This window comes from Eleginops maclovinus, chromosome 21 (assembly GCF_036324505.1).
Source record: "Eleginops maclovinus isolate JMC-PN-2008 ecotype Puerto Natales chromosome 21, JC_Emac_rtc_rv5, whole genome shotgun sequence".
NCBI classification, from domain to species: domain Eukaryota; kingdom Metazoa; phylum Chordata; class Actinopteri; order Perciformes; family Eleginopidae; genus Eleginops; species Eleginops maclovinus.
The window spans coordinates 12,054,129-12,078,274 of NC_086369.1; the positions used below are offsets into that span (position 1 = coordinate 12,054,129).

General features: G+C 42.3%; 1 protein-coding gene across 1 annotated transcript in view; it reads right to left on the reverse strand.

Annotated features, from left to right (window-relative positions):
• Window positions 1–1,939: 1,939 nt before the first annotated feature.
• The window catches only part of ahrra (aryl-hydrocarbon receptor repressor a), a 53,778-nt gene continuing 31,571 nt past the window's right edge, over window positions 1,940–24,146 (reverse strand). The window contains exons 4-9 of the mRNA XM_063912810.1: window positions 14,749–14,867; window positions 10,411–10,500; window positions 7,347–7,485; window positions 6,962–7,095; window positions 6,186–6,361; window positions 1,940–4,874 (exon numbers count right to left, since the gene is read on the reverse strand). Coding sequence (XP_063768880.1) covers window positions 3,731–4,874; window positions 6,186–6,361; window positions 6,962–7,095; window positions 7,347–7,485; window positions 10,411–10,500; window positions 14,749–14,867 — 1,802 coding nt within the window. The 3' untranslated portion in view covers window positions 1,940–3,730. The remainder of the gene's footprint in view (window positions 4,875–6,185; window positions 6,362–6,961; window positions 7,096–7,346; window positions 7,486–10,410; window positions 10,501–14,748; window positions 14,868–24,146) is intronic.

The following is a 24,146-nucleotide window of genomic DNA, read 5'->3' on the forward strand; positions in this document are numbered from 1 at the left end:
GTTTATGTGAACATATTATAGGGTCTATTTTTAATCACATAGTGGATTTTATTTATGTAATATAGTTAAAGATGTGAAGATCATGACAGGATTTCCTGTAATTAGATGTGGCTATCTGGTACTTAGTCGCTATACAAGCATGCAAACGCACACACTTGCGCCCATGCACATAGACTCCCAGCCCAATAAGTAAAATCCCCACACTAACTGATCCATGTGTGTCCTGTAATTCCCTATAAGCCATACTCTGACTGTAGTGAAACAAACACAAGCTTCAGAACAGGGATTAGAGGGAGGAACAGCGATCGCTGCACTATCAGTGGGAGATGCTTGCTCCTTCAAATCCGAACAAACAAAAACGAGGCCCACTGCAGGTAAAGGTCATAAGATCAGGGCGATGGCTGAGTACAATTATACAAATCAGATTATTTTGTGACATCTGCTTCATCACCAATGTTAATTTCTGGAATGATGTGTGAAGAGGGCACATTATGCTACTTCCCAGGTTCATATTTGTATTTTTTGCCTTTGCTGTGACATGTTAAGATATGTTAGAGCGCTTGCCAATAGAATTGAGTGTTATAAAAAGCATAATAAGGCCTCCTTAAGCAAGAGTCTGATCCATGTAGCTTCACAAGTGCTAAGTTGTTCTAATGTACCTATAGAGGTCAAAGGTCAGGCTAAGTAAGAATGTAGGCCCTTGTATTTCAATCTACTTTCTCACTTCAGATTGAGGTTGTTGGCCCTTATCCAGTTATGGTTACAGACAGGACCGCTCTCAGGGTTTTTTTTATGTGGCCACTATGCAAAATACTGGTGCCGGTTTCTGCTATCCTGATTTTCCTGTGGTCTGATATTCAGTTATTGTAATGCATAGTTTCCATGTTTTAGTGTAGCAGTGTTGAGTTGCCCAGCACTTTCTATATTCTTAAACCTAATTTTTGTATCCAATTACCTGCCACAAAATTAACCTAGAAGATTAGTTTGACCTAATTTACATTAAATATAAGAAGAACATCAGATGGCAAGATTAGGGCCAGCTTGACTTCTGAAGTGTGAAGTTTCATACACAAGCTGTGAAAACTAAACTGAAAGGCCCCAATCCAAGTATTAGATTGGTTTCAGAGATTTTGAAATCACCCCTCTGTTCAGAGGGAGCAACATTGGATAAAAAAGTGGATCTGTGTTCTTGGACTGTGTTAAACCTGATGTGCCGAGAAAATAGAATGGACTACCAAGTAGGATAGAGGACCCGCTCTGTTGGGAGGACATGGACTTTGCCACACATTTTAGGTTACATCTCTATCCTGCTTCTATCCTTGGCCTACACATCCCTGTGGATGCAAATATTCCCCTGGCTGTAGCCCTACTCCTAGACAGTGGTGAGAGACTGACGTGGAATTACCCAGATCGTGTGAAGGAGCTGTCATACCAACTTTACAGCGCATTAATCATACAGGCAATGTGGCTAGAGATACTCTGTATCCTGTTCTGCTGAGTATTTATTATTAATAGGGACACAAATCTGAAGGATGAGACCACATTCGAGGTACGTGAAAAATTCAGAAGATACTAAAGAGGCGGGGACGTTAACGGAACAATAGAATTAGGCAATTTTTCATTCTGAAAAGCATTTTTGAGAGCAGAAACCATTAGAATAGTAGAGTAGGCATGTTTTCCATTATCTCATATTATTAGATTTGAGCTGTATTATTTTAACATCCATTTCTTTTTACTTTGGAGCACCTAATATACATTATACTACGACACTGTTTTGAAAAGTGCAGTTTCTTTCACAAAGATTGCCATTAGCTTTGGCTTGTGACTGGTAGTCCAGAATACCATCAAATGTGACATGTCACTCTTCCACAAAGCTAGCAGTAATTTGTTGCTCTCTTTATTATCTGTCTTATGACCAAAAAAAACACTTCACTTCATATTTCCATGTAAAGAAAAAGTATTTTAATAGATAATTCCCATTTGCAAAAAACACGTAGAAACATTGGAAGACACTGCATATGTACACTGTGTTCGCTACCTTGCAGCTACCTCCTCCATGAGACAAGTATGACAGTCTTAACAATTATCAAAAAGAAAGCAAGAAAATAAAAGCCATATTTAATTACTTTAGTGAAACAGAAAAGCCTTCAAAACTGTAGATTTTAAATTATACACGTTTGCCTCTTACAATAAATACGAATCATCAAACATTTATTGAAATGAACACACACAAAGAGAAAAAGACAAATTCTAAAACAGTGACACCATGTAACGTTGTGCGTGTCGACTCAAAAACTTGTCTGGGTAGGCGGGACTTCAACTGAACTACTCCCAGTAGTGCAACTTAGAAACTACAACAGTAGCTTCACAGAACTGAGACTCTAACATTGAATCGATTTTGGTGCTTTTAATTCATTTGTGCAAAAATATTGATTGTGAAGATGACGCCTGATGTTTTCGGACTCAAAAGACAACACTGAAAGTGAATATGCTGAAATCCTGACTTTGGCGTAAACACTAATCCAAACTGTACAACATTAATTGATCATTTGAATGTCCGACGAGGTATGCACAACAAACATCATAGCATTATTGTGCACATTAAAACAAAACCGGACGTTCTAACAATAGATTGTCTTTTTTTTCCTTCAGTTCAAACTCACACATCTTGTCCAAACAAACTTTCAAATGAAAATGAACATAGTCGTCATCTCTCTTAGGTCCATCTTGTCATTTAAAGGGTAATTCTAGTGTGAGGATCTCTTCCACCAGGGGGTCAGAGCTGAGGAGCACTAAGTTGAACCACAGCTGATGTTAAGGTATTTTTTTAAAAGATGTACGTATGCCTCAGTTTGTGTATTCAGCATCTAGTTTAATAATCCAATGCTGTATATATAATTTGGCCAATAGTTTTACATGTTTTGGTCCATCAACTACAAATTGCATAAATGTTCTGCATTTTTTGAAACCAGCCTTCATTGTGTTTTCATTCTCTGACAAAAGCATAGCATGCACACTATGCTCATGTAAAATGTGATTCAGGACACACATTTTGAGTGGACAAAGATAATGTGAATGTTGTTGTGTTGTGCATTAAAAAACTGTATGCACCATAGTTTTCACTGCAATTGATGAAGTTCAAAACTGTGAAAGTGGATTTAACACAAGTCTAAAATGCATAGTAACCACTAGATTCCACTCATACATCACTAAGGGCAGTAATGAAAAAAGGTAGACGATTTATAGTTAAAGCACTAAAACATGCAAAACCTCCATCAGGGTAGATTATCCTAAATTACTATCACTAAGTATGCTCTCATTATCAGTCCCCCCCCTTGATGAAGCCAGCAGTAAGTCATCTCTTGTGTACAAAGTGTCTTTTTACAACAAAATCTTTGTTTCCCCCTCATAAGCCAGGTGCACACAACATATAAAACAGAAATGAAATTGTGTTTCTAGACATAATTCATCTCACTGTCACTAAACTGTAAAAGTGTAATCCTTACAAACAAAATAATCTATCCATAAAGTGGATTCAAAATATTATTTTTGATTGTCACAACACTGACACTAGAACCTGAGCCTTGATTGTGACCTCTTCAGCAGAGAGATCGTCATAATGTTGACATCCTGGGAATCCTATTATTATGCTGGTGCGTGTGGCGCCATAGAAAGAGCTTTGATGCACGCTGAGTGTATGTGTGTGTAATGATCTTTTATGTTCACACTTTTATGGCATATAAATGTAAGGACTGGACTTGTGGTGGCCTGTGCTCATCACACATGGCATAACGTTCCTCTGACCGACCATCATCATGGACTGGCTGATGTCGTGAGCGCTCTCAGACCACGGTGGGGAGTCCATGGGCTCCCGCTTGATGGAGTGGACGATGCCGTGACCTTTGAACTCGTAAGTGCCATGCTTGTTGTAGTCCGGGGGCATGTAGGCCTTGTGAGGGTCCTGTGGGTAGATGTGTGTGTCCATGAGGTTGATGGATTGGTTGCTGCATACAGAGTTTGAGTGAGAGAGTCTCTGAGGACTGAACTGGGTGTTGTCGTTGTTATTGCCCATGTCTTTGTCACATTTCAACAGACGTCCGGTTGCGTTCCCGCCGTTGTTCATTGCATAGTTCTGATAGTTGCCGTTGTTGTATGGCGGGCTGATTCCCGCTTTCCCTCGCTGACAGGGCGAGTACTGCGGATCATAATATTCTGCTTCTGTTTTGAGATGGACGCTCTGGTCGTACACCCCGTTACCATAGCGGCGGTCGATGGCTTCCGGGTCGCGACACCCCCAGGGTCGGCCGTAGGCATCGCAGCCGTTCTCAGAGTCAGAGTCGTGCTCTACCTTGATAGGTGCCATCTCGGGCATCATATGGCCATCGTAGCATTCCCCGTAGCCGTTCTCGTTCTTCACCAGATCCACGCAGTAGGCATCTGGGTCTGAGGGAATCTGGACGTTCCCGTAGAGCTTGGACACAAACACCTCGCCATTTCTGCTGCTGTGGCAGTTTGGGGAAAGACGATATGGCTTCCCATACTGGCCGGCCTTGTTCATGCGGTTAGAGGGGATGTAGCCGACACCCTGGCCCGATCTGAGGGGGCCTGAGTTTGGCCGCAGAGGCCAGCCGCCGCCCAGTCCTGGGCTGACACCTTTATGGGGAGCCATGGTGGACTTGCAGTAGTTGACGGGCTCATCCTGGTTGTAGTAACCATCAGCGCGGTACTTGAGGTTGTCTTTGGAGAGTGGGGTCCAAGGAGTGTGTTGACCCCGTTGGGTTCCACCAGGAGTGGGACAGGACAGGAGGAGAGGGTCTGCAATGTCACCCATTCCTCCACTGAAGGAGTGCCTCCGGAGTGGGTCTCCACGCTCACTGCGAGGGCATGAGAAGAGGCGGGGGAGGAAGGAGGGTCAGGAAAAGAAATAAGACATTATAAATCACAAGTTAAAAAGGCAAAGAAATCAGTTTGGATTATACAAAGTTTGTGTGAGAAGACGTGGTCTCCTGAAATATCTCCTGTCTGCTCAGATACCCCTTTGGGAACGTCCATAAACTGAGTGTTTTGTTCTACTGATTGAGTAATGACTCAAAGCCCAAATATCTATGTTTGGTTCATGAGAGAATCATTCCAAAGTGACTCATCTTTTCCGGGATACATCTCATGTGAAAATTGAGAACAGAGTCAACAACCATAACCCGAGGATCAATGATGACCCGCACTCCAGTTTATAAAACAATACCTTCAAGTACTACACGTTGCATTACATGAGAAGCTGCTCTTTGTCTGAGGAAACCTGCAGTTCTTTTCCCTTAAATGATGGCAAGACTCTAGGCCTGTGAAGGTAATGGCCAATCCAACTAACCAACATGCTGTCCACCCATAAGTAATTGGTATTTTTCTAAAGAAACCCGGAGGATGTTTTGAAGGATTGAACAGCAGAGGGGGTGGTAGGGCTCTGCTCTCTGACTACAGCTCAACTCTTGGCCTGTCAGCCTCGCAAAGTTGTTAATGATGCATGAAGCACAGAGGGCCCTTTCCAAGCAGATGCATGCATTTGCTCCTAATTGGCACCAGGTAAGGCGTCCAGCATTTATTTGGTTTGCTGAGAGAGGCTGCTGGGTGAGGAGAGAGCTAATGTTTGTGTTGGTAACTGAGTCTCAGGTAAATGCGTTGGGTGTTCATAACGCTGTTGCTGGGCAATAAACTGGTATAGAAAATAAACCAAAAATAATGCATGTGTACTGAGGCCCATGTGTTTTTTCTACTGTTTTGAATACTTTTTTGTGTACCGTTGCCTCATGGATCTAAGTCAGGGCTTCCACTACTATACTTCTGTCACTACTTTTCCCCCAGTACTTTATAGCTGCATCGTTGTGTAACATTTAACTTGACTTTATTGTCCGTTTAGTTGTTGTGGCCTTTCAAGGTTTCAAATTCTGACCTTTACTCCATGAGGCAATTCAGTGAAGTCTCCAGAAGAGATAACACGTTGCCAAGATGCATCAAACCTCAAGTTCGGACCAAGATGTGAAACACATCAAGTTTGTGTTAAACAACTTGACCTTTAATTACAGTATAGCACCCCCATAACATTTACACTATGACACTGTGAATATACAGTCCATCATCCCTTCAACTTTAGTAAAAGCTGTGAGAAGTTGCTTGTGTATAAGGTCTCTTACCCAACTTTGTTCTTTCCCCGCATCAACATGTTCTTCATTTTCATCTCGGTGATGGGGGGCAGTAGGAGGGGTACACCTATGCAGAATAGAGCCAGCTGGGGAGGCAACAGAGCCCCGGAGGCGGACTTCTTCTTCTGACCGTTGAGGAACTTCAAACGTCCCTGGAACTGCATAGTCTGTGACAGAACAAAAGAAGAATTCACTGCTTTGAACTTATGCAATTATACTTACATCCATTGCTCTTTGAAAAGCCTCACATTACTGTAAATATTTCTATGCTTGTCCACTCATCTATGAACACAGAACATAGCAGAAATTCCTAAACGGTTGCTCACTACTAGACAAGTGCATCTAGTGTAAAACTGCAATCTACAGCCAATGTCAGTGCAGCCAGAGCGGACTTGGTGACAGTAAACTCCAATGACCCTGATGAAATGGTCCAAACCCTTATTGCTCTGTCATCAGGGCCACTAGCTTTTCCACTGCTGTTCTCCAAACCACTCTAATCACAGCCATGAGGGATACACCAGGCTTCTATTCTGCGGTGTCCAGGCTCCCAATTACCTCATAATGCCGTGCAACACAACTATAACTATACACACTGCATTAAAAGTTTTGCCGTACCAGAGGGGGTCATCATTTTTTTATAGGCCTCGGTCCTCTCCCAGAACGTGGGCAACATTTACTCCAAGCTTAATTTATATTGCGTAATCAGCACTTTTCTGTGTAAACTTTCATGCATTGAAAACTGAAATTGCACTGTTCAGACAGCTCACCAAGAATCCAGAGGTGCTGTCCAAGAGGCATCGGACTCTGGCAATGAAGCATCTGTTGAGGAAGCAGGAGAGCTCAGGAGGAACTCCCCCTGCCTCCGGAGAGTGGAAGAGGCTGCTCACTACAAAGTCCTCACCTGGATGGGAATAGAGAAAGATTTGGAGGAGATTTTAATCCAAACGTCCAAGGGAATTCAATATACATGCACCTACTTTCACATTTAACTAATGATTTATGGCAGTGTATGAATCACTTTACTGATGACATACTGGGATATGCCTCGTAGGTAAATATATGACAAAGAATGTCAGGATCACCACCAAATCCACACATAAGAAACAGTTTGCCCCAAGGTATGGATTCATCCCTTCACAGTAAGCTACCCACCATTCCCTGCAGCCAGCTGGTTGTCCTGGTGTGCCTGCGACCCCTGTGGAGGACACATGGCCCAGTGGAGCTGGCGTTTGAACTCTTGGCGATCGTCTATGTGAATGTAGTCAAACACATTCTGGTGCATCACGTCAGTCTGAGGAGAAAATTGAATGGATTTCAGTATGGAAATGTGAACACGATCAGGCACTTTCTAAAGTTGTGGACTCCTGTCTTCCTCCAAAGGGCTTAAGAAACATGAATGTTCACAGCATGGTCCGCAGACTGTTTTGCTGCCATCAGTGCAGCTGGTAGCTCCAGTTTGGAGAGGGGAATCCTGTTGTTACTGCTCTGATACACTCAGTCTGCCTCAGGATTCCAAGGAAGCGTGCTTATTCCCCCCAGTACACACATAAGGACCGTACTGTACACACAAAGTCTATGAAGGCCGCAGAAACATACATACACACTTGTAAAGATATATGTCTGCACATACACAAACACAGGAGCCTTTACTCTGTACGGTAACAGTCTAAGGGCTGCTGAAAGGCCAAAGAGGGCAGCTGTGTTTGTCAAACATCGCGTGACACCAGCTCCCGAACAGCAGTCCAGCCCAGTTTGCCCTCCCCATACACACACTCATACACAAAATAAGTCAGGTTCCAGCCCACTCTCGTCATGCCTCGCTTTCATTTCCAGCAATAGCTTTGCTTTCTGTCATTCCATGACAGATTCCTCACTAAAATGTTCAACCTTCTCCCCTTCCCTCTCTCCCTCCTCCCGGCACTCTCTCCATAATTTCCACACTGGTGGCACGCAAGGGTTTTTGATCGCCTGCCTCTGAAAACACAATCTGTTCCCACCGTCTTCGGCGGGCGCTTCGTCCTGTGGTTTGGTTCCCTACCGGCAGTCAGGCAGACAGATCGAGTAACTATTGTTTATGTTTCTCATAAAAAACACAGAGGAAAAGAAAAGGGGGGAAAAAAGAGAATAAGTGATATTTTTGTGGACCTTCAAAGGCTAACTGCCCTAGTAACAAATGGGATCAAAGGCCAGTGGAGGTCTTCTGCTCTTCTCCAGAGCTTTGTTGCGGTGCTACTTAGTGAAGCGTTTTCTTTTGTTCTTTGTCCTGTGGTATATTAGGGATAAGTGTTGTTCTGAATGCAATTGTGGGTTCCAAATTATGTGACATCTTAAAGGCAAAGAATGTGACTTAAAAAGAACCAATAGTTCCTTTTGCAAGAATTGAACATGTGGCACAGCTCAAACAATGTTTAGTGACAATGAAATATACCATGATGATTCGGGACACATTTAAACAACACAAATTCTTCATTTAGAGTGCTATGAAATGGAAATCACCTGTATTTCAGTCCATAGTTCCCAGTATCCACAACACTGAAAGTGATTTTCGGCCACTGGAGATCAAATGTCACAATATTGCATAATATTGGCTGCTTTGTATGCTGGGATCATTTGAATATTTCTCTTAAATTAGGCATTTTAAATATGGTTTTGCATTCATCTTAGCACAAGGTGTTGAATTTCATTGTTTCAGGAATGCTAACAGCTTAAACTAGGTGGTGAACATACAAACTGTTTATATTCACCATTTGAGCATTGTGTGGACTCTCATGTGAATCCAACGTTTTTCTTTCTTTGTTTAAGCGCATACAAAGATTCCATGCACCTTACAGTTTTAATTTCCTTTGTCTGTCTCTTGTGGCTGCTATGGCACAATCACACACACACACACACACACACACGCGCACCCATGTGCACACAGACACACACACACTGTGGCAGGATCTTTAGACCGCTTTGGTTTGCATGTCGATTTCATGGCGATGGGTTACTGCCCCAGTCTGCTTGTAAGCCAAGTGGGATCGCTCTAGCAGAATATAGTGTGTGTGTGTGTGTGTGTGTGTGTGTGTGTGAGCATACATGGGTGCCAAGGAGGGATTTTAACAGTGAAAAGCACTTTATTCATGGTTTAGAAGCAAGATGATTTTAGCATTGGAGGACAGGCAAGCCTGTGTTGATATCATCCATAATTAATGGCTGGCTGGGTAAAGCCGCCGGAGAGGAAGGAAGCTAAACCGTTGGTGACTTATCAGTGCACGCACACACACAGACACACACCGAGTGTATCTCAGGGTGAAACGGAGGTCTTCACCTTCCTGCGGCCTCTTAGCTGTAAGTGTGCCCTGTAGATTGAGAATTATGAAGCAGCAGACTGAAAGAGATAGTTTTTACTCTTACCTATCATTAGCCGTAGGATGGAAGAGAACAAAATAGAAAGAGTTGGATGGAAAATAATAGATTGGTTGGAGATGCAACTTGTTGAGTGAATATGGGCCATGTGTGAGGCCACCAGATGTATTATCTTATCATCTCCAAGGGTGATGATCTGTTGGATAACACATTTCCTTTAGCTCAACAATTTGGGAAATGGGGTTGTTGGTTTTCCTGCCAAGAGCTAGCTGGGAAGATAAATACCACTCAGCTCTGTATTGTAAGACGTGTTAGCTTAGCATAGCATAAAGAACAAAAACAAGGGGCTACATCTCCAGTGGTAACACAGACCACAAACATCTCTAAAGCCCACTAATAACCTTTTGTATGTCTCATGTGTTTAATCCGTACAAAAGCACAATTGCTTATGGTTACAGTGCGTGCCAGATTTTGCAGGGACACTTATTTCCCGGAGCTAGGGAACTTTAAAGATGCTAGAAGATGGATTGTGTCACTGTGGAACAGAGCCAGATTAATTCTTAGCATTATTAATCTTATTATCTTGGCAAATAGCAAACATATTGTTTTTTGTGAGATGTCTAAATTCCTGAAATAGTTTTATGGATTCAGTTTACCTTTCAGAGCCCGTTTCACAACTGATCATTTGTCAAAAAAAGTTGTGCTTGTAATGTGAGCAAAAAAGTGAGGAACTGACAACACAGGATTTTTTGGGGGGCAGAGGACACTGCCTACGAGTCTGTATGCCGATATGTTCATCATAGAGTATATCATACCTTTAGAATACAGTATGTAACTTTTGTACATGTGGAATATAAATGAGACTCACCTGATGAAATCCCAGGTAGTCCACGATGGTTGAAGAGGCATAAAATACCATCCCATCACTGCTCACCACCAAGGCAAAGCCTGTAAGAGACTACACACACACACACACACACACACACACACACACACACACACACACACACACACACACACACACACACACACACACACACACACACACACACACACACACACACACACACACACACACACACACACACACACACACACACACAGAGAGAGAGAGAGACAGGAATAAGCGTTGACTCAAAGCAATTCATGCAGTAAACAAACTCAAGTGCAAAAAAAACACAACTGACAAACATAACCAACATTGGTTTTAATCGGTTCCTTTTTGCAAAGCTGACTTTAGAAAGCATGACGGCACCCAGCTGTAGCACACTGCAATAGAGTCAAACTGTTTTTATTTAAGACTCAACTGACAAAAGTTATCACTGTACATTTTTTTCCAAGCAAAGCACCGCCAGACTTTGACTATTTTAAAGCACAAGAATTTATGAATTCCATAATTCTCAGAAGGGCGAATAAGAGTAAGAAAAACTGTAATAATACTGGACGCTGTTAAAGGATTGAAAGACAGATGGTATTTAAACAAGTAGGCAAAATAAAACTGTCTGATTTGTAATGCAAAATACTGTTTGAAAGACTTTGTAGAATACTTAGATTTATGGTATTAACTTGAGCATTAAATACACACCAATTTATTCGCCTTTAAATTCATACATTTCATAAGTTTGCAACTTTGATTATAAAGTCTGTTTGACTGGTAACATTCTTTGATTTGTGATCCCAAACACGTTGATTAAAAGCAGCAAAACTCCAGACCGTGTTCCCACTTTCCCTCTTTTCACACACCCGTACACACAAGGGGGAAAACATGTTGATTAAAAAGACAATTTAAATAAATAACGTTGCTTCAGTCAAATGAGGAGTGATGGGCAGATGGAGATTGAAGCTAAAGTGTGAGAAAAAAGGAAAGGGAGAGGTGGACGAGGGGGAGAGGTCTTTCAGTGTGTGTGTGAGCGTGTGTGTGTGTGTGTGTATGTGCACAGCTGTGATAGCGTGACAACTGCAAGGCTACTTGACTTGCGTGACTGCTGCTGCCAGAGCCTGTCATCCCTATTTTACTGCGAGACTATGCAGGTCTTTCCCTCGTGTGGGTGTGTATGTGATGTATATCCCCGTGGCGTCTAAATTCACACTCACTCCCTCGCTCCCTCCGAACATTGATCTGATTGCTTTAGCTAGCAGTGAAATGCTGCGCTCTCTGCACATGCTCCATCCAAACTACATAACAGATTCTGATACCTGTGAACGATTTCTCCCAGAGGTACTTGAGTCATACTGTGACAAAGCAACTGGACTACGATATGACAATATGTGGATGGGCAGGAGAGGGGAAGATGACTCAGGTTCTCGGGCGGTGTAGATGCAGATGTTGTTTGACAAGTACAACCGCCACATGTTTGTGACATCCATGTGGAGGGTGACCCCCCACAGACACACAGCTTTTTGCCGTAAACCCTCAAAAATAAACAGTATTAGGCAACAAAAGAGCACCTTTGGGACAGCTCTGAAGCTTTTGAAATGGACATGGGATATCAACATAGATTAATATAGTTTCCAATATTCTCAATGTGTTGGCCAGTTATAGCTTTACAAACATCTGGAAACAGAATTTCTTGGAAAATCAGATATTTTTATGAAAACCCTGCCTTATGTATACATCGTGGGGAATATGAAAACGCTTGTTTTTAATGACTCAGTTATCTGTGATTCTGAGAATTTGTACGAACAAGGAAGTAAAAAAGGGCTTAACATTATTTTGCCTCTAGGAGGTCCAAATAGGACATAAACAAAGGCCAACATTTACATGTTGAGTTTATTTAGGTATTTTTTAGAGAGTTCACCTTTCTCCTTTGCGCTACAAAGCCACTGAAATGCCACAGTAAATGTCTGCGACCCATTTTTATTCTTCTGGAATGAAAAAGCATCGGACTTGAGACCTGAAAAAGTGTGTAAAGGCTAAAACAATATTTTGTAGGGTGATTATTGTAATTGGCTTTCCAAATTGGAAATCTTAGCAATTATATTATAGATGAATACTGTTGTTTTATATATTTGATGTGTCCAAAAACTACATTGGGATCTTTTAGTTTGGAATAGGACAGGCAATATGCAAACTCACAGAAAAAGAATAACTAGCAAAATGTCTATCCAGCTGTAATATGTGTAGTATGTTTCCCCTTATTCAACCACCAGGCTTAACCCCATGACATAAACCTTTATATCAAGAGAAGAGAAGAAAAGAAAGGAAGAAATATATATTGTATTAATATTGGCTGCACTGTACTGCATACCATTTTTGTGTGTTTTCCCGACACATATTTCCCTTTCTGCATACTAAAGCCTTTAGGTAATGGAAACAGGCACCTGCTGCTGGCCTGCTCCGCCACATATCTGCAACTACTACGCCCCCAGCTCCCATAACCGCCCCTAGGAGACTAAAAGCTTTGACTTACAAATCTTAAGAGGTGCTTTGCACGCAGAGCCTAAAATAAAATATTGGTTCGCTAGATTTGGAAGCATGTGAGAGGAGAGTTTGGATTGTGACGGGGGTGGTGTTGGTGGGGCAGCCTTGTCTCATTGTTTCTAGCTGTCAGAGTGAGATGAAAGCAGTGGTGATGGGGTCATGACAAACATGGAAACTTCTGCCGTCAGGAACACACTCTCATCCTACACACTGACTTAGGTTAGCATAATATGGGTATGGACATTTTGAATGATAGTTGGATATCAGCCAATGAGGGAAACCACACTCACACATTGGAATACATTACAGTGAGTCTTTCTGTCAGTTGGTAAATCCAGTGCTTTGGCCCAGAAATAGCTCAACTACATCAGGCCTGTCATCTGTGCTAGTCAGTATTTAATAAATGTTTTCATTCTTTTGTTGACACACCAACTAACACATTTTCACCAAGCATTTAACCTCTTTAGCAATAATCCATATTTGTTGTTAATTCATAGTGTTTCTACTTTTTCTTTGGACTTTAAGTCTGTTCCTTTAAATATATTTGACTGTAAATTAAATATATACAATAAATTATACAATGTATGTTGAACATTCCTATTGGTCAACACTTGACCACACAAACACACAGACCTGTCACCTTTTCAAACAAACATACTATAAGCCTGAACACACACACTATAACTCGCACATACTAAGACATGCAATCCAAGCAAACATACACACAGACATTTCCGCCTCTTCCTCTCTTGGGTCCCATCACCATCTCCAGTAATTCACAGTTTGCTGTGAGGCCCCGCTGCAGATTGAGTCACGCAACGGGAGGCAGCACATCACTACGCTCAATCTATCCTTTTGTTAAGCGCCCCATTGAGACAACCTAACACGTTAACAGAAGCATCAGTGGATCAGCTCGACTCCGAGTGCGCGCACGTAGTTGTTGGCAGCAGATCAGTCACTTGTTGTCCGACGGAGAGCCATTAGGATATTGAGCGTGTAGCAATGATATGATGCTAAAGGGATTCCCATGTAGCGTGCTGCTGTGTTTGTCTGATTATGACCTTCTGTCTGCTCTCAGGCCTTCAACAGATTTGCCTTTCGAGGAATTGATTACTTCTCGTATTATTTGTATGCAAAATATATTCAAAGCTTGCATTGTGTGTACAAAAGAAAACCCCAGAAATGACTTGTCAACAATTAATAAATCTGAGTCTAAAATCTGATTAAAGCTCTGAGGTCAACTGACAAAAAACAAATCTCCCATTTGCTCTGATTACTGTTGACAGGCTTGGTGTGTTCTTCTCACTCTCTTCTGCTCACTTTCACACACGACCACATTCAGACAGAGATTCTCTCCTACAGACACAAACGCACACGCACACACACACACAAACACACACACACTTGACTGGCTGCTCAAGCCGCCAGCATGTGTGAGTCCCCACCTCCTCCATCAGCTCTGACACTCCTGTCTCACCCTTGTGTCACGCAACACCACAGTTCCGCAAAGGAGGTCAGGGCAAAGGGCGAAGGGCACACACGCATACACACATACAAAAAAACCGTTTCCTCCCCCTCTTTCCCAATTCACACTCACTCACTCACACTCAGACACAAGTAGTCTCCTGATTGGTGTTTCCAAAAGATTGAACATTTAATCGAAAGGCGACCTTAATCATATCGCTACCCGTTTGTTCTTCTGCACAAAATAATTTACTTTCAAAAGGCGGACACTTTTTTACACAGAATTGCACACATAAAGACAACAGTGATGAGGTGTCTTACTTCCAGGAGGAGGCCGCTTTCATTGACGGAGGTGCCCGTTGGAGTGCTGTCTTTCCTGGGTTCAGGGTTAGAGGATGCTGTGCTGATACTGTGCTTCCTGGAGGGCTTCTCATTGTTCCCTATAAAGAAATAAAACAAAGCGGTCAATTGGCTATAAGAGTGACTTGTTTGTGTTGAAACAATAAACTGCGATCACAGTTACAACTGCAAATACAATGAGCAGCCACAAACAAAAAAGGTATATCACACAGTTTTATTAACCTTATAAAAGCAGGGAGGAGTTCTGATATATGCTGGGAAGTTAAATCAAGCACACCTAATACCGAGCCCTGTCAACACAGGAAAAGTTGAGTACGATAACAACAATGTCCAACGTTTGCTTGTCAATTCTCCTATAACCGTTATGATATGGCAGTGAGAGAATTGGAGCGGCACTCGGACATGTGGCCGACACATTAACTGTAACACCAGGTATTAGTCCGTGTGCTGGGGCCGACTAACAAGACAAAACAGTGGGGGATTTCATGAATTTAAAGGATCCTTCTCACACGATATAGAAACACGCACATGTAAGGCTCACTAAGAGGGTGAGAGAGAGCACAGAATTGTGTGCGTTTTGAACTGTTAAAATGGACTCATTTAAGTGAAAAAAGGGTCTGCATAAATACATTTAATTCTGTCAAGTCGGGCGTCATCCGCAAAACAGTGAAATCTTTCCAGGTCGAACTTTTTTAACCGAGTCTGACATCTGACCTCTTCGTGAAAACAACAAAGTAAAATTCTTCCTTTGAATCTCAAAGAAGATTCCTCTAACGAGTCCTTGAACGCTACGTGAAGACTACTTGATTTTGCTATAGTTAAATGTAATATAAAGCATTTTACTCTAAGCTCTTTGCATTGCACTGCATTGCAATTCCCAGCCCATCTCCCACCTGCTCTATTGTGCCATCTGATATTTAAAAAAGAAGACAGTTATAAAAATAGAGCAACGTAGAGTAAGTCACGCTACATCTAATACTTCACATATGCTGTGCTCTTTCCGTTGAGAGTAGGCGCTACTACCTACTATCATGCCAGAATGTGTACACATGCAATTAGCCTACACGACTGTGGCGTGCAGAACTGTCACATGTGCATCAGTGACGAGTGCGTTGCGTGTTGGATGCATGTTTGCGTGTTTCTCTTATGGGTGTGCTGTCAGGGGGCATGTGGCTCACTACCAGAGATCAGCCCTTTTTTCTCCATCACTCATTGTAGCAGGCATAGATTAGTCACGCAACACACTCACACACACACACACACCACAGCCTCATTACGAAAAACTATCTATGTATGTATGTATCTTGCGATGCGTCGTATAGTCCCCACCCCCAACGGATAACCCCATTACGGCTTCCCCTAACTCCCCCTTTAACCTTCTACCATCTTCTATCCCCTTGTCCATCCCTCCCCCCATCAACCCTTCATCTACCCTCCTCCTCTTCCTCATATCTGCACCCTTTCTTTGTTTAAATCGGCATCACAGGCGTGATTTTGTGATGCTGCAAGAGTTCCCCTTCTCTTAAATCCACTCCGTAACACACAATGCCTCCGTTTAATTTCCTGTCCATACATTTCCTCTGGATTAACTTTTTAATCACATTTCAGAAGTAGCTACATCCGGTTTATTCAACCGATGAGCGAAAATAAAGGCTCCTATGTGTGCCTCTGCTTAAAATCAGGGTGCGGGTTGAGGACTACATTGACAGGCAGCTTAGTAAACTCATGAAGGCCAATAATAATGTTAAGTATTTTGTCATCACCTCCGCTAGTTGCAAACACACACAAATAAACAGCCTCAGACAGCCACACACAAACAAAACCATTCTCTTCCATTACTGCAATATCACCCGACCGGTGGAAACTAATTCAGAGGGAAATGAAGCTAATAAGCCTCTTTACTTTCCTCCTTCAACGCCTCATGTATTTTTGTTTTCTCTCTTACGGCAGCTTTTGGAGAGGATGCAGCATCAGGAAAGACAAACAGACGGGATGATTAATTATCGGCACAGGCACTTCCCCTGCCGACAATACGGCCTTTATTCATCCCCGCTCGTGTCTTCGGGTTTGCTTTTCTTTGCCTCTATTTTCACCCTCTCTGGTCCATAAAGCAAAACAGAGTAGGTAATGGTGAGGCGTTTATGTGCTCTGCATAAAGACAGGGTGTTAAGTAAAAAGTGACAAGCAGCGGGATGTAAAAGCTGCCAAAGGGTGAGGCTGAACGTGTCTAGCTCCTTCTGTCAACCAGGTCTGTCTTTCCACTTCCACTGAGTACATGAAAGGTTAGGACCACCTGCCAAACATCAAGCTTTAGTGTCATTCAATTTGCACAATGCCTTGGATGATGGACTATGGAGCGTGTACTGACATCAGTTGAGTTTGATTTGTTGAAAGGAAGAGATAATCTGATATTACAGAAGGGATTGAGATGGAATTAGGAAGAAAACGTGGGAAATCTTAAAAAACGGCTTGTGTGATAAGAAAAAATGTGGACAGATTATTATATCTAGGATTGAACACATAAGAAAAAAAGTGAGTGTATTTAAATGTGAGTTTAGGACACATTCCACATCAATCAGGTGTTCATTTTTGCAACCTCTAGGGGGTGAAGTGGCTCTCAAGAATATGGATTGTGTACAGCACAGTCTAGGTGTGTTGTTCTGTTTTCAACACCATCTCCTTTAAAGCCACTTCCTCCCACTGTACCGATAACAGCCAAAAAAGAGAAACATGAAGAGAGAAAACAGAGAAGAGAAAGAAGAAACCTCCATAGGGTGAGAGAGCGCTGAAAAGGGGGGTCTCTGTGGACCTGTAGTGTCACCAACATGCTTTTATTCTGAGGATAATGGAGATCAAACACAAAGGAATGTCTCACAAAATGATGAGAAATTAATATTTCAATACAGTCCTGTACATTCGATTTAGAGCTGGCATGGCATGCCATGACATTATGTTGCAGAGCACTGCTGAAAAGTGTTGCATGACTCGCAGTGCTTTATCAATCGTGAGTACAAGAGTAGCATGCATTTTGAACCGGATGGTAGGTGATACTCCAAGCCCATTCTTTAGATCATGCTCCTATCCAGAACAATGTGCAGCAGGGGGCAGGTAAGTGTTCATACATGGCTGCTCATAGTCACAACACCAGCTGCTGCACGGGACCTCTCAACCTGCATGCTACTACTCCAAACCCAGTCAAACAGGTGGGTATTGCTGCTTTATCTTTCTACTATTTCTACTCATTTCATCGCTCATACTCTGCCAGTTTGAAGTGATTCATGGAAGGTGGGTTTTACATACAAAACATGTGACAATCTCAAAGAATATGAAGCACTGATGTAGACTGAGATACCAAACAATACATAAAGTAGTTGTAACAAGCTCCACACTGACCAATAACAGTAGAATGTGTCAGTATCAAATACTATAATAAGTAATATTTACACTTGCACATTTTTACTGCATTACGAGTACTTTGATGCTTTCACAAATGTGTTTGTTGATACTACATCCATTGTTTTTGAAACTTTTCTTAATACTTTTTGAATCAATGGAAAGTACATTTCTATCCAAACTTAAAGGAGAAATGTATTTATCTTCTATTAAATGTCTAAAATATTTAAGTGACACATCCATTATCTCTATCTGCGTTCTGCCTGATATCAGCAGCATGGGTGCCATCTTTTGGCAGCTGATCCTCTGCTGTGTTTTTACTTGTAAAAAGCTCCGGACTTGAACATGTGAACGCTGCGCAGGACAACCAGCCCCTCCCCTCGCACAAGGCTTGCGTGAGTAGAGAAAACTGTGTGTGTGTGCATATGTGTGTGTTGAGGTTAGGTTGGCTTACAGCCACTTCCTTTGCCTATTCCCGCCCCCTTCCCTGAGCGATCTTCTTCTCTGTCTCTCTCTCTCTCCGCAGGCACAGGAAATCCACAGAAGAGAGAGCAGCACAAACACACACACAGACGGAGAGAGAGAGAGAGAGAGAGAGAGAGAGAGAGAGAGAGAGAGAGAGAGAGAGAGAGAGAGAGAGAGAGAAGCTGGCTGATCAAGGGCTGGTTGTCACGCGAGCGAGCCGTCTGTCAATCTCCCCCCCTTCCTCCTGACAGGGTGCTGGCGGCTGGCCAAGGCCTTGCGTGCAAGCCGGCGAGCCACATTAGCCCATAAAGAATTTCATAATAGCAACAGCTGTTAAATATTGATGACTGCTGGCAAGCCCTCAATGGTGCTTCGCAAAAAGGTTAAGCCTGCGCTGTAATGGAAGCTAATACTTCATTATGCCACAGATCAAATGTCCGGATCTCGGCCTGTCCCAATCCAACCCGTACCATTTCAACTTTCTTATTGTTTTTGCAATGTGGCAAAGGAGGGGAAAAAAGGATCCACTGAAAGAAAGTTTAAAGCACTTTCATATTTTAGTTTGAAGACAAACAGGAGCTTTTGTTTAACTTTGGATATATAAAGAATGCATTAAACTACAATCATCACTAAACCCTGACACTAATGTTGAATCAGTGCATAATCTTTCTGTTTTTGTTTTGGATGAGATTGTTTTGTTTCCACTTTGACATATAAGATTACATTTCAAGGGATTGACTGCCGGATTTACGGCAATTCCCTTTGTCTGTGAACAAAACAACATGTACAAAAATACTTTTCTTGGAATCACAAATATGCATCTTTCAGAGGAGATTAAAACGTGAGCGAGACATTTTTTTTGAAGGGGGTGTGCATGTGGAGCTGCTAGGGGAAGTCTATCTCTAGAAAAAAAACCTGAAAGGAACATAAACAATAGCCTTGGTACTGATGTAGAGGGGAAGTGATATTATGACAAAGCAAATGAGATCACATAGATCGGAGATCAGGATGTAAACTCAATTGTTTCCACTTCACTGTTTTGTTTGGCATGCGGACGCACAAGTCGTCACCATGTTGTAAAAGAGTGATATGTCTCCACACATGAGCCCTTGGGCAAAACAGACTTGTATGGCAACTGCTCTACAGTGTACTGCTACTGTATGTGGCTTGAATTCATAAAAGCGGCGCCATGCACTCTCCGCATACAACGCTGGAGGAGTTTTACAGCGATCATAATATGAAAGTAATCTAATTGCTTCTATAAATAGAGAACATGACTGATTGTGGCGCACATGTTTTATGTGAGCACGATGTTTGTCGGTTGAGAAAACAGTTTTTTTTCTGATGAACCCGTTGAAGGAGCATGCAGAGTGAGCTTAAAAGGCTGTCTAAACACTCCTAAATCTGCCTTGTCAAGAGACGGGAGAATTAACCGCAACATAAGGCCAGCGTGGTGCAATATTTATACAGACAATTAGAAAAACTAACAGAATGCAAATGGATGCAGGCCCAAGGAGAATGTGCTTCAGCGTGAAATGATGTGCTCTCCACTTACACAGGCCGCATTCAGGCACGGGTTGCGTGAGAGGGGCCAGTTATGCAGGAAAGCTTTTAATTTGACTGTACCCAAATGAAGGCAACAGTGTATTTTCTAATTGAAGACAACAAGACGCTGCAGTTTTCCTCCCATTGCGGAGGACCTGACCCTCAGTCTGCTCAGCGGGGGTGAGCTGAGGATACTCACTCGCGCATGAGTCACATATATATCCGCGCAATAACCCTGCCTGGAGGGAAAAAGGCAACACACAAGGACAAACTCTGAAGCTCGCACAAACAAACACACATACTGGAAGTATAATTTGCAGGAGAGGAGGGGAAACGCCATTGTTAGGCCTGCTTTCCACTCTCTTCAGCTTGTCTCCTTTGCTTCTGTGTGTATCTCAAACTCCCTCTGATTGCCTTATTCAAATAGAGACATAATACATTCTCTTTTCGGGACATACTTGGACTTTTGTAGAGATAATAAGGATGCAAAGGGTACACCTTTCTACATTGTTGGCAAATATTATAGTATGCCCACTGTAAAATGAATAGTAACAACTGATACATTTCTAATGCAGAAGATGTATGAAACCTTTAGAGTGTAACGCTCTTATCTGAGATACACTGCATCACTAAAAGACTTCGTCCCTTGCCTGCATGTATGCGTGGTAACTCTATAAATAGCTTTTCCCTGGATTCCTGTTTTGATGAGGATGGCTTGTTGCTCTCTCAACGAGCAGGGGGTGGATAAAAGTTGCATTCAGGAAGCCCACCTGGCCACAATAAAGCGCAAGCCATCTATTTCTGTACTCACACAATCTCCATTTTTACAGCAGTCTGCGATTCAAGAGCTCCAAAATTAACGTACATAGCATGTTCTCTAAACTGTAAAGTTTATTTGCTAGTTGCTGTAAAACCCCTCTCACTGATTCTGGGTTTAATTAGAGATACATTTGAAATGAAAACCTTTCATGCTTTATAAACAAACAAGAAGCTTGGAAACAGATGTGAGTTAAGTGGTGAATGCCATGTTGTAAATGTGTTAAATATGATTGGAATTGCAGTGGGGAAAGGAAGGGATTAAGCAGGAGAGGAGGGGCTATTAATTGTTGGTGTTTCCTCATAAATGTAGTTATTTAGGTCCAGGTTAAAAAAAGTAGGTAAACTAAATCAAAATGTCGACCATTAATATACTGCAGAACAAAGGAGTGCTGGCTCAAAATGTATAAAATAAACAACCTCAAAGTGTTTACTATACAGCCCACTCATTTTTACCACTGAGTTTCCATTGGAAAGAAGTGGACCCTCCTGCTTATTGTGCTGAAAGAGGAACGTTTTAACAACAACAATAATTATTAGTTTTCAGTCCGTCTGCATTCCTGCCTGATCCAAAAAAAGAAGGTTACAGTCTGCAGTACCACATGCACCTCCGCTTTAGCAAACTGCTGGTTCTTTGTGTTGCGTGCCAACTAGTGTCCCTCGTATTATTGAAAATAACAGGGAGAAAGAAGCACAACAAGCCTTAGATTATCCCTCTCCTATTCTCCTCCCTGTTGGCCAGTGGAAAGCCACCATCACTTGTTCTGCGGTCACAACAAAACAGCAGGTTGTCTGGAAAAGAACCACACCTTACACAAAAAGTTCATTTGATCTGATCCTGTTAGTATTTTCTTTTATCCATGCAACCTCTCCATAACAAGGGGGTAATCTGTTAAAAAGATTATAGTGTCGTTTCGGCCCATTGAGGCAAATAATAACGGGCAGATGGTCCCTCGGGCTGAATCCATATGGGAGGGAAACTACACTAATGCTGCTGCAGCACGCAATGCTAAACCAATGCTAACCACGGAATCTTCACAACATCAACAAGTTGGATTCAATTGCTCCGCTTATACCCCTTTAAGGAATCCTTTTATTGGAGGGAATGTATACAAAGTGTCTAACATACGGTCCTAATGAGGAAGTTGGACTGAGTGGATTGAAGTATGGAAAGAAAAGAGCACAGAAATACTTTTACAGTAATTCGCTGAAACTCTGGGGGAAAAATGTTACTGTCTTGTCAAAAAAGCATCCATCGCAAAGAAGGAAACGCACTTGTTTTTCTTTCTGTTCTTCAGCTAATTATTAAATGTGTTTTTAAATGGTTTACTTCGTCAAAAACAAAATTATAAAGTCAGGCAATTCCCGGATATCTTTAAAATAGGAACAATACGCTGAGTAGTGTGTTGATAAATGTAGCATGTCCCTTGCAGAATCCACATCAAAACACCACACACACAGAAAGGCCAGCTAATGTGTAATTAAATTAGTGTGAGGTGGTTAGTCGGGCAAGGGCTGAGGGGGATCAAGTGATAGCCATGATGCTGATCATGCTTTATGCATGAAAGCCATTATCTTGTCAGTCAGTAGACTCTCAGAGGTGTTTTGTGTCCAATGTGATTCTGTGTGTGTGTGTGTGTGTGTGTGTGTGTGTGTGTGTGTGTGTGTGTGTGTGTGTGTGTGTGTGTGTGTGTGTGTGAATCAGGTAATCTAGAGCACTACTGATTGCAGTATTCTTTGTATCTCTCTAAACATACATTTCTATGTGCAGTCGCCATCCCACCAGAAAGTTCTTGGAGTTAAAAAGCTATTTTTTATTACAACATTTTTGTTTTAAATCCTGTGTTCGGTGCGAGGCCTAGCAGTTTCAGCACCACCTGTCAGCTTCGCTTTACCATGAGTGACCCATCGCCTGCTTTTCTCACCAACAATATCACACAACAATTTGGCCTCTGACAGAGCTAATTCATTCGGCGACACGCTAACCCAACAGCAATCTGATTATCCTTCTCCTAACACCTTGTCCCAGTGTTATAGGCTATTAAAACTGGGACAACACCAAACACATCCCGAGGCGTCTTATATCGAAACATCAAAAATGATGTTGCCTGTAAAATGAAGTTGTGATTAAGCCCAGCCTAAGAATTTTCAACTACTTTGAAAGTGGGGACCGAACAGGCAGTTAGTGTTTCAGATGTTACTGTGTGTATAAAAGTATTTAACACTAAGACAAAATGAAAGCTGGTGTAAATTTGCTCGAGGTGTATAAAATAAGTGACTGTTTTACATGTCCTTTGTCAAGTCTGGACTCATCGTGACTGTCCACTTCAGACTCTCCCATCTGTGCCCCTTGCATGTCATCACAACACTCTAATCCAAGCCTGTTCATACTAACAGTGTTTGCTCCGATCACTTCATTTGGCTCAGGGAGGGAGGACATATACCCCCTGTGCTATTGCCCAGCAGGCGATACGTGTTTATATATGTGTGTGTGTGTGGGAGGGAAGGATATAGGGGGGCGAAGGGCATGATGGGGAGTGATGGTTGGATCACGCAAGCTTGCTAAAAGAGGCAAAGTCAGGAGAGAGTCACGCATGGCAGGGCTTTGCTGTGGATGCCACTCAGTCGCCACTGTACATCCTGGCATCTGGTGTTAGCGTGATGCCACGAGTGTATGTGTGTGTGTGTGTGTGTTGTGTCGAGTTCCCAACCAAGTTAAGGGGTTTTCAGAGAGTAAATAAACACCGACTTGTCTGCCCTCTCCAAACAGGCCTTCACTCTCTCTGACATTTTTTCTCACTGTACATGCGAAGCTGCCAACTGTAGCGCACACTACCATGTACACTTTCTAGGGAATATATAATATGCTACTCAGCCAGTACAACTGTGTGAAATTATTTTGGAGGAGCACTGTCCAGAGACTACTTTTTTGTGTCCTTTGCAAAAATCCTGCGTTATAATCTGTTGGTGTGGATTTTGGACAACATGTCAAAGTATCTTGTATATTCTGTCTGTCAATGAGATGAGGTGTGCATGTGTTTCTGGTGTTGTGTGTCTATATTTGTGTCAATTGGAAGGTCAGGCTTAATTCCACTGTTCGTGTGTGAGCACGCTTATGACACATTAATTGTTTGTGTGCT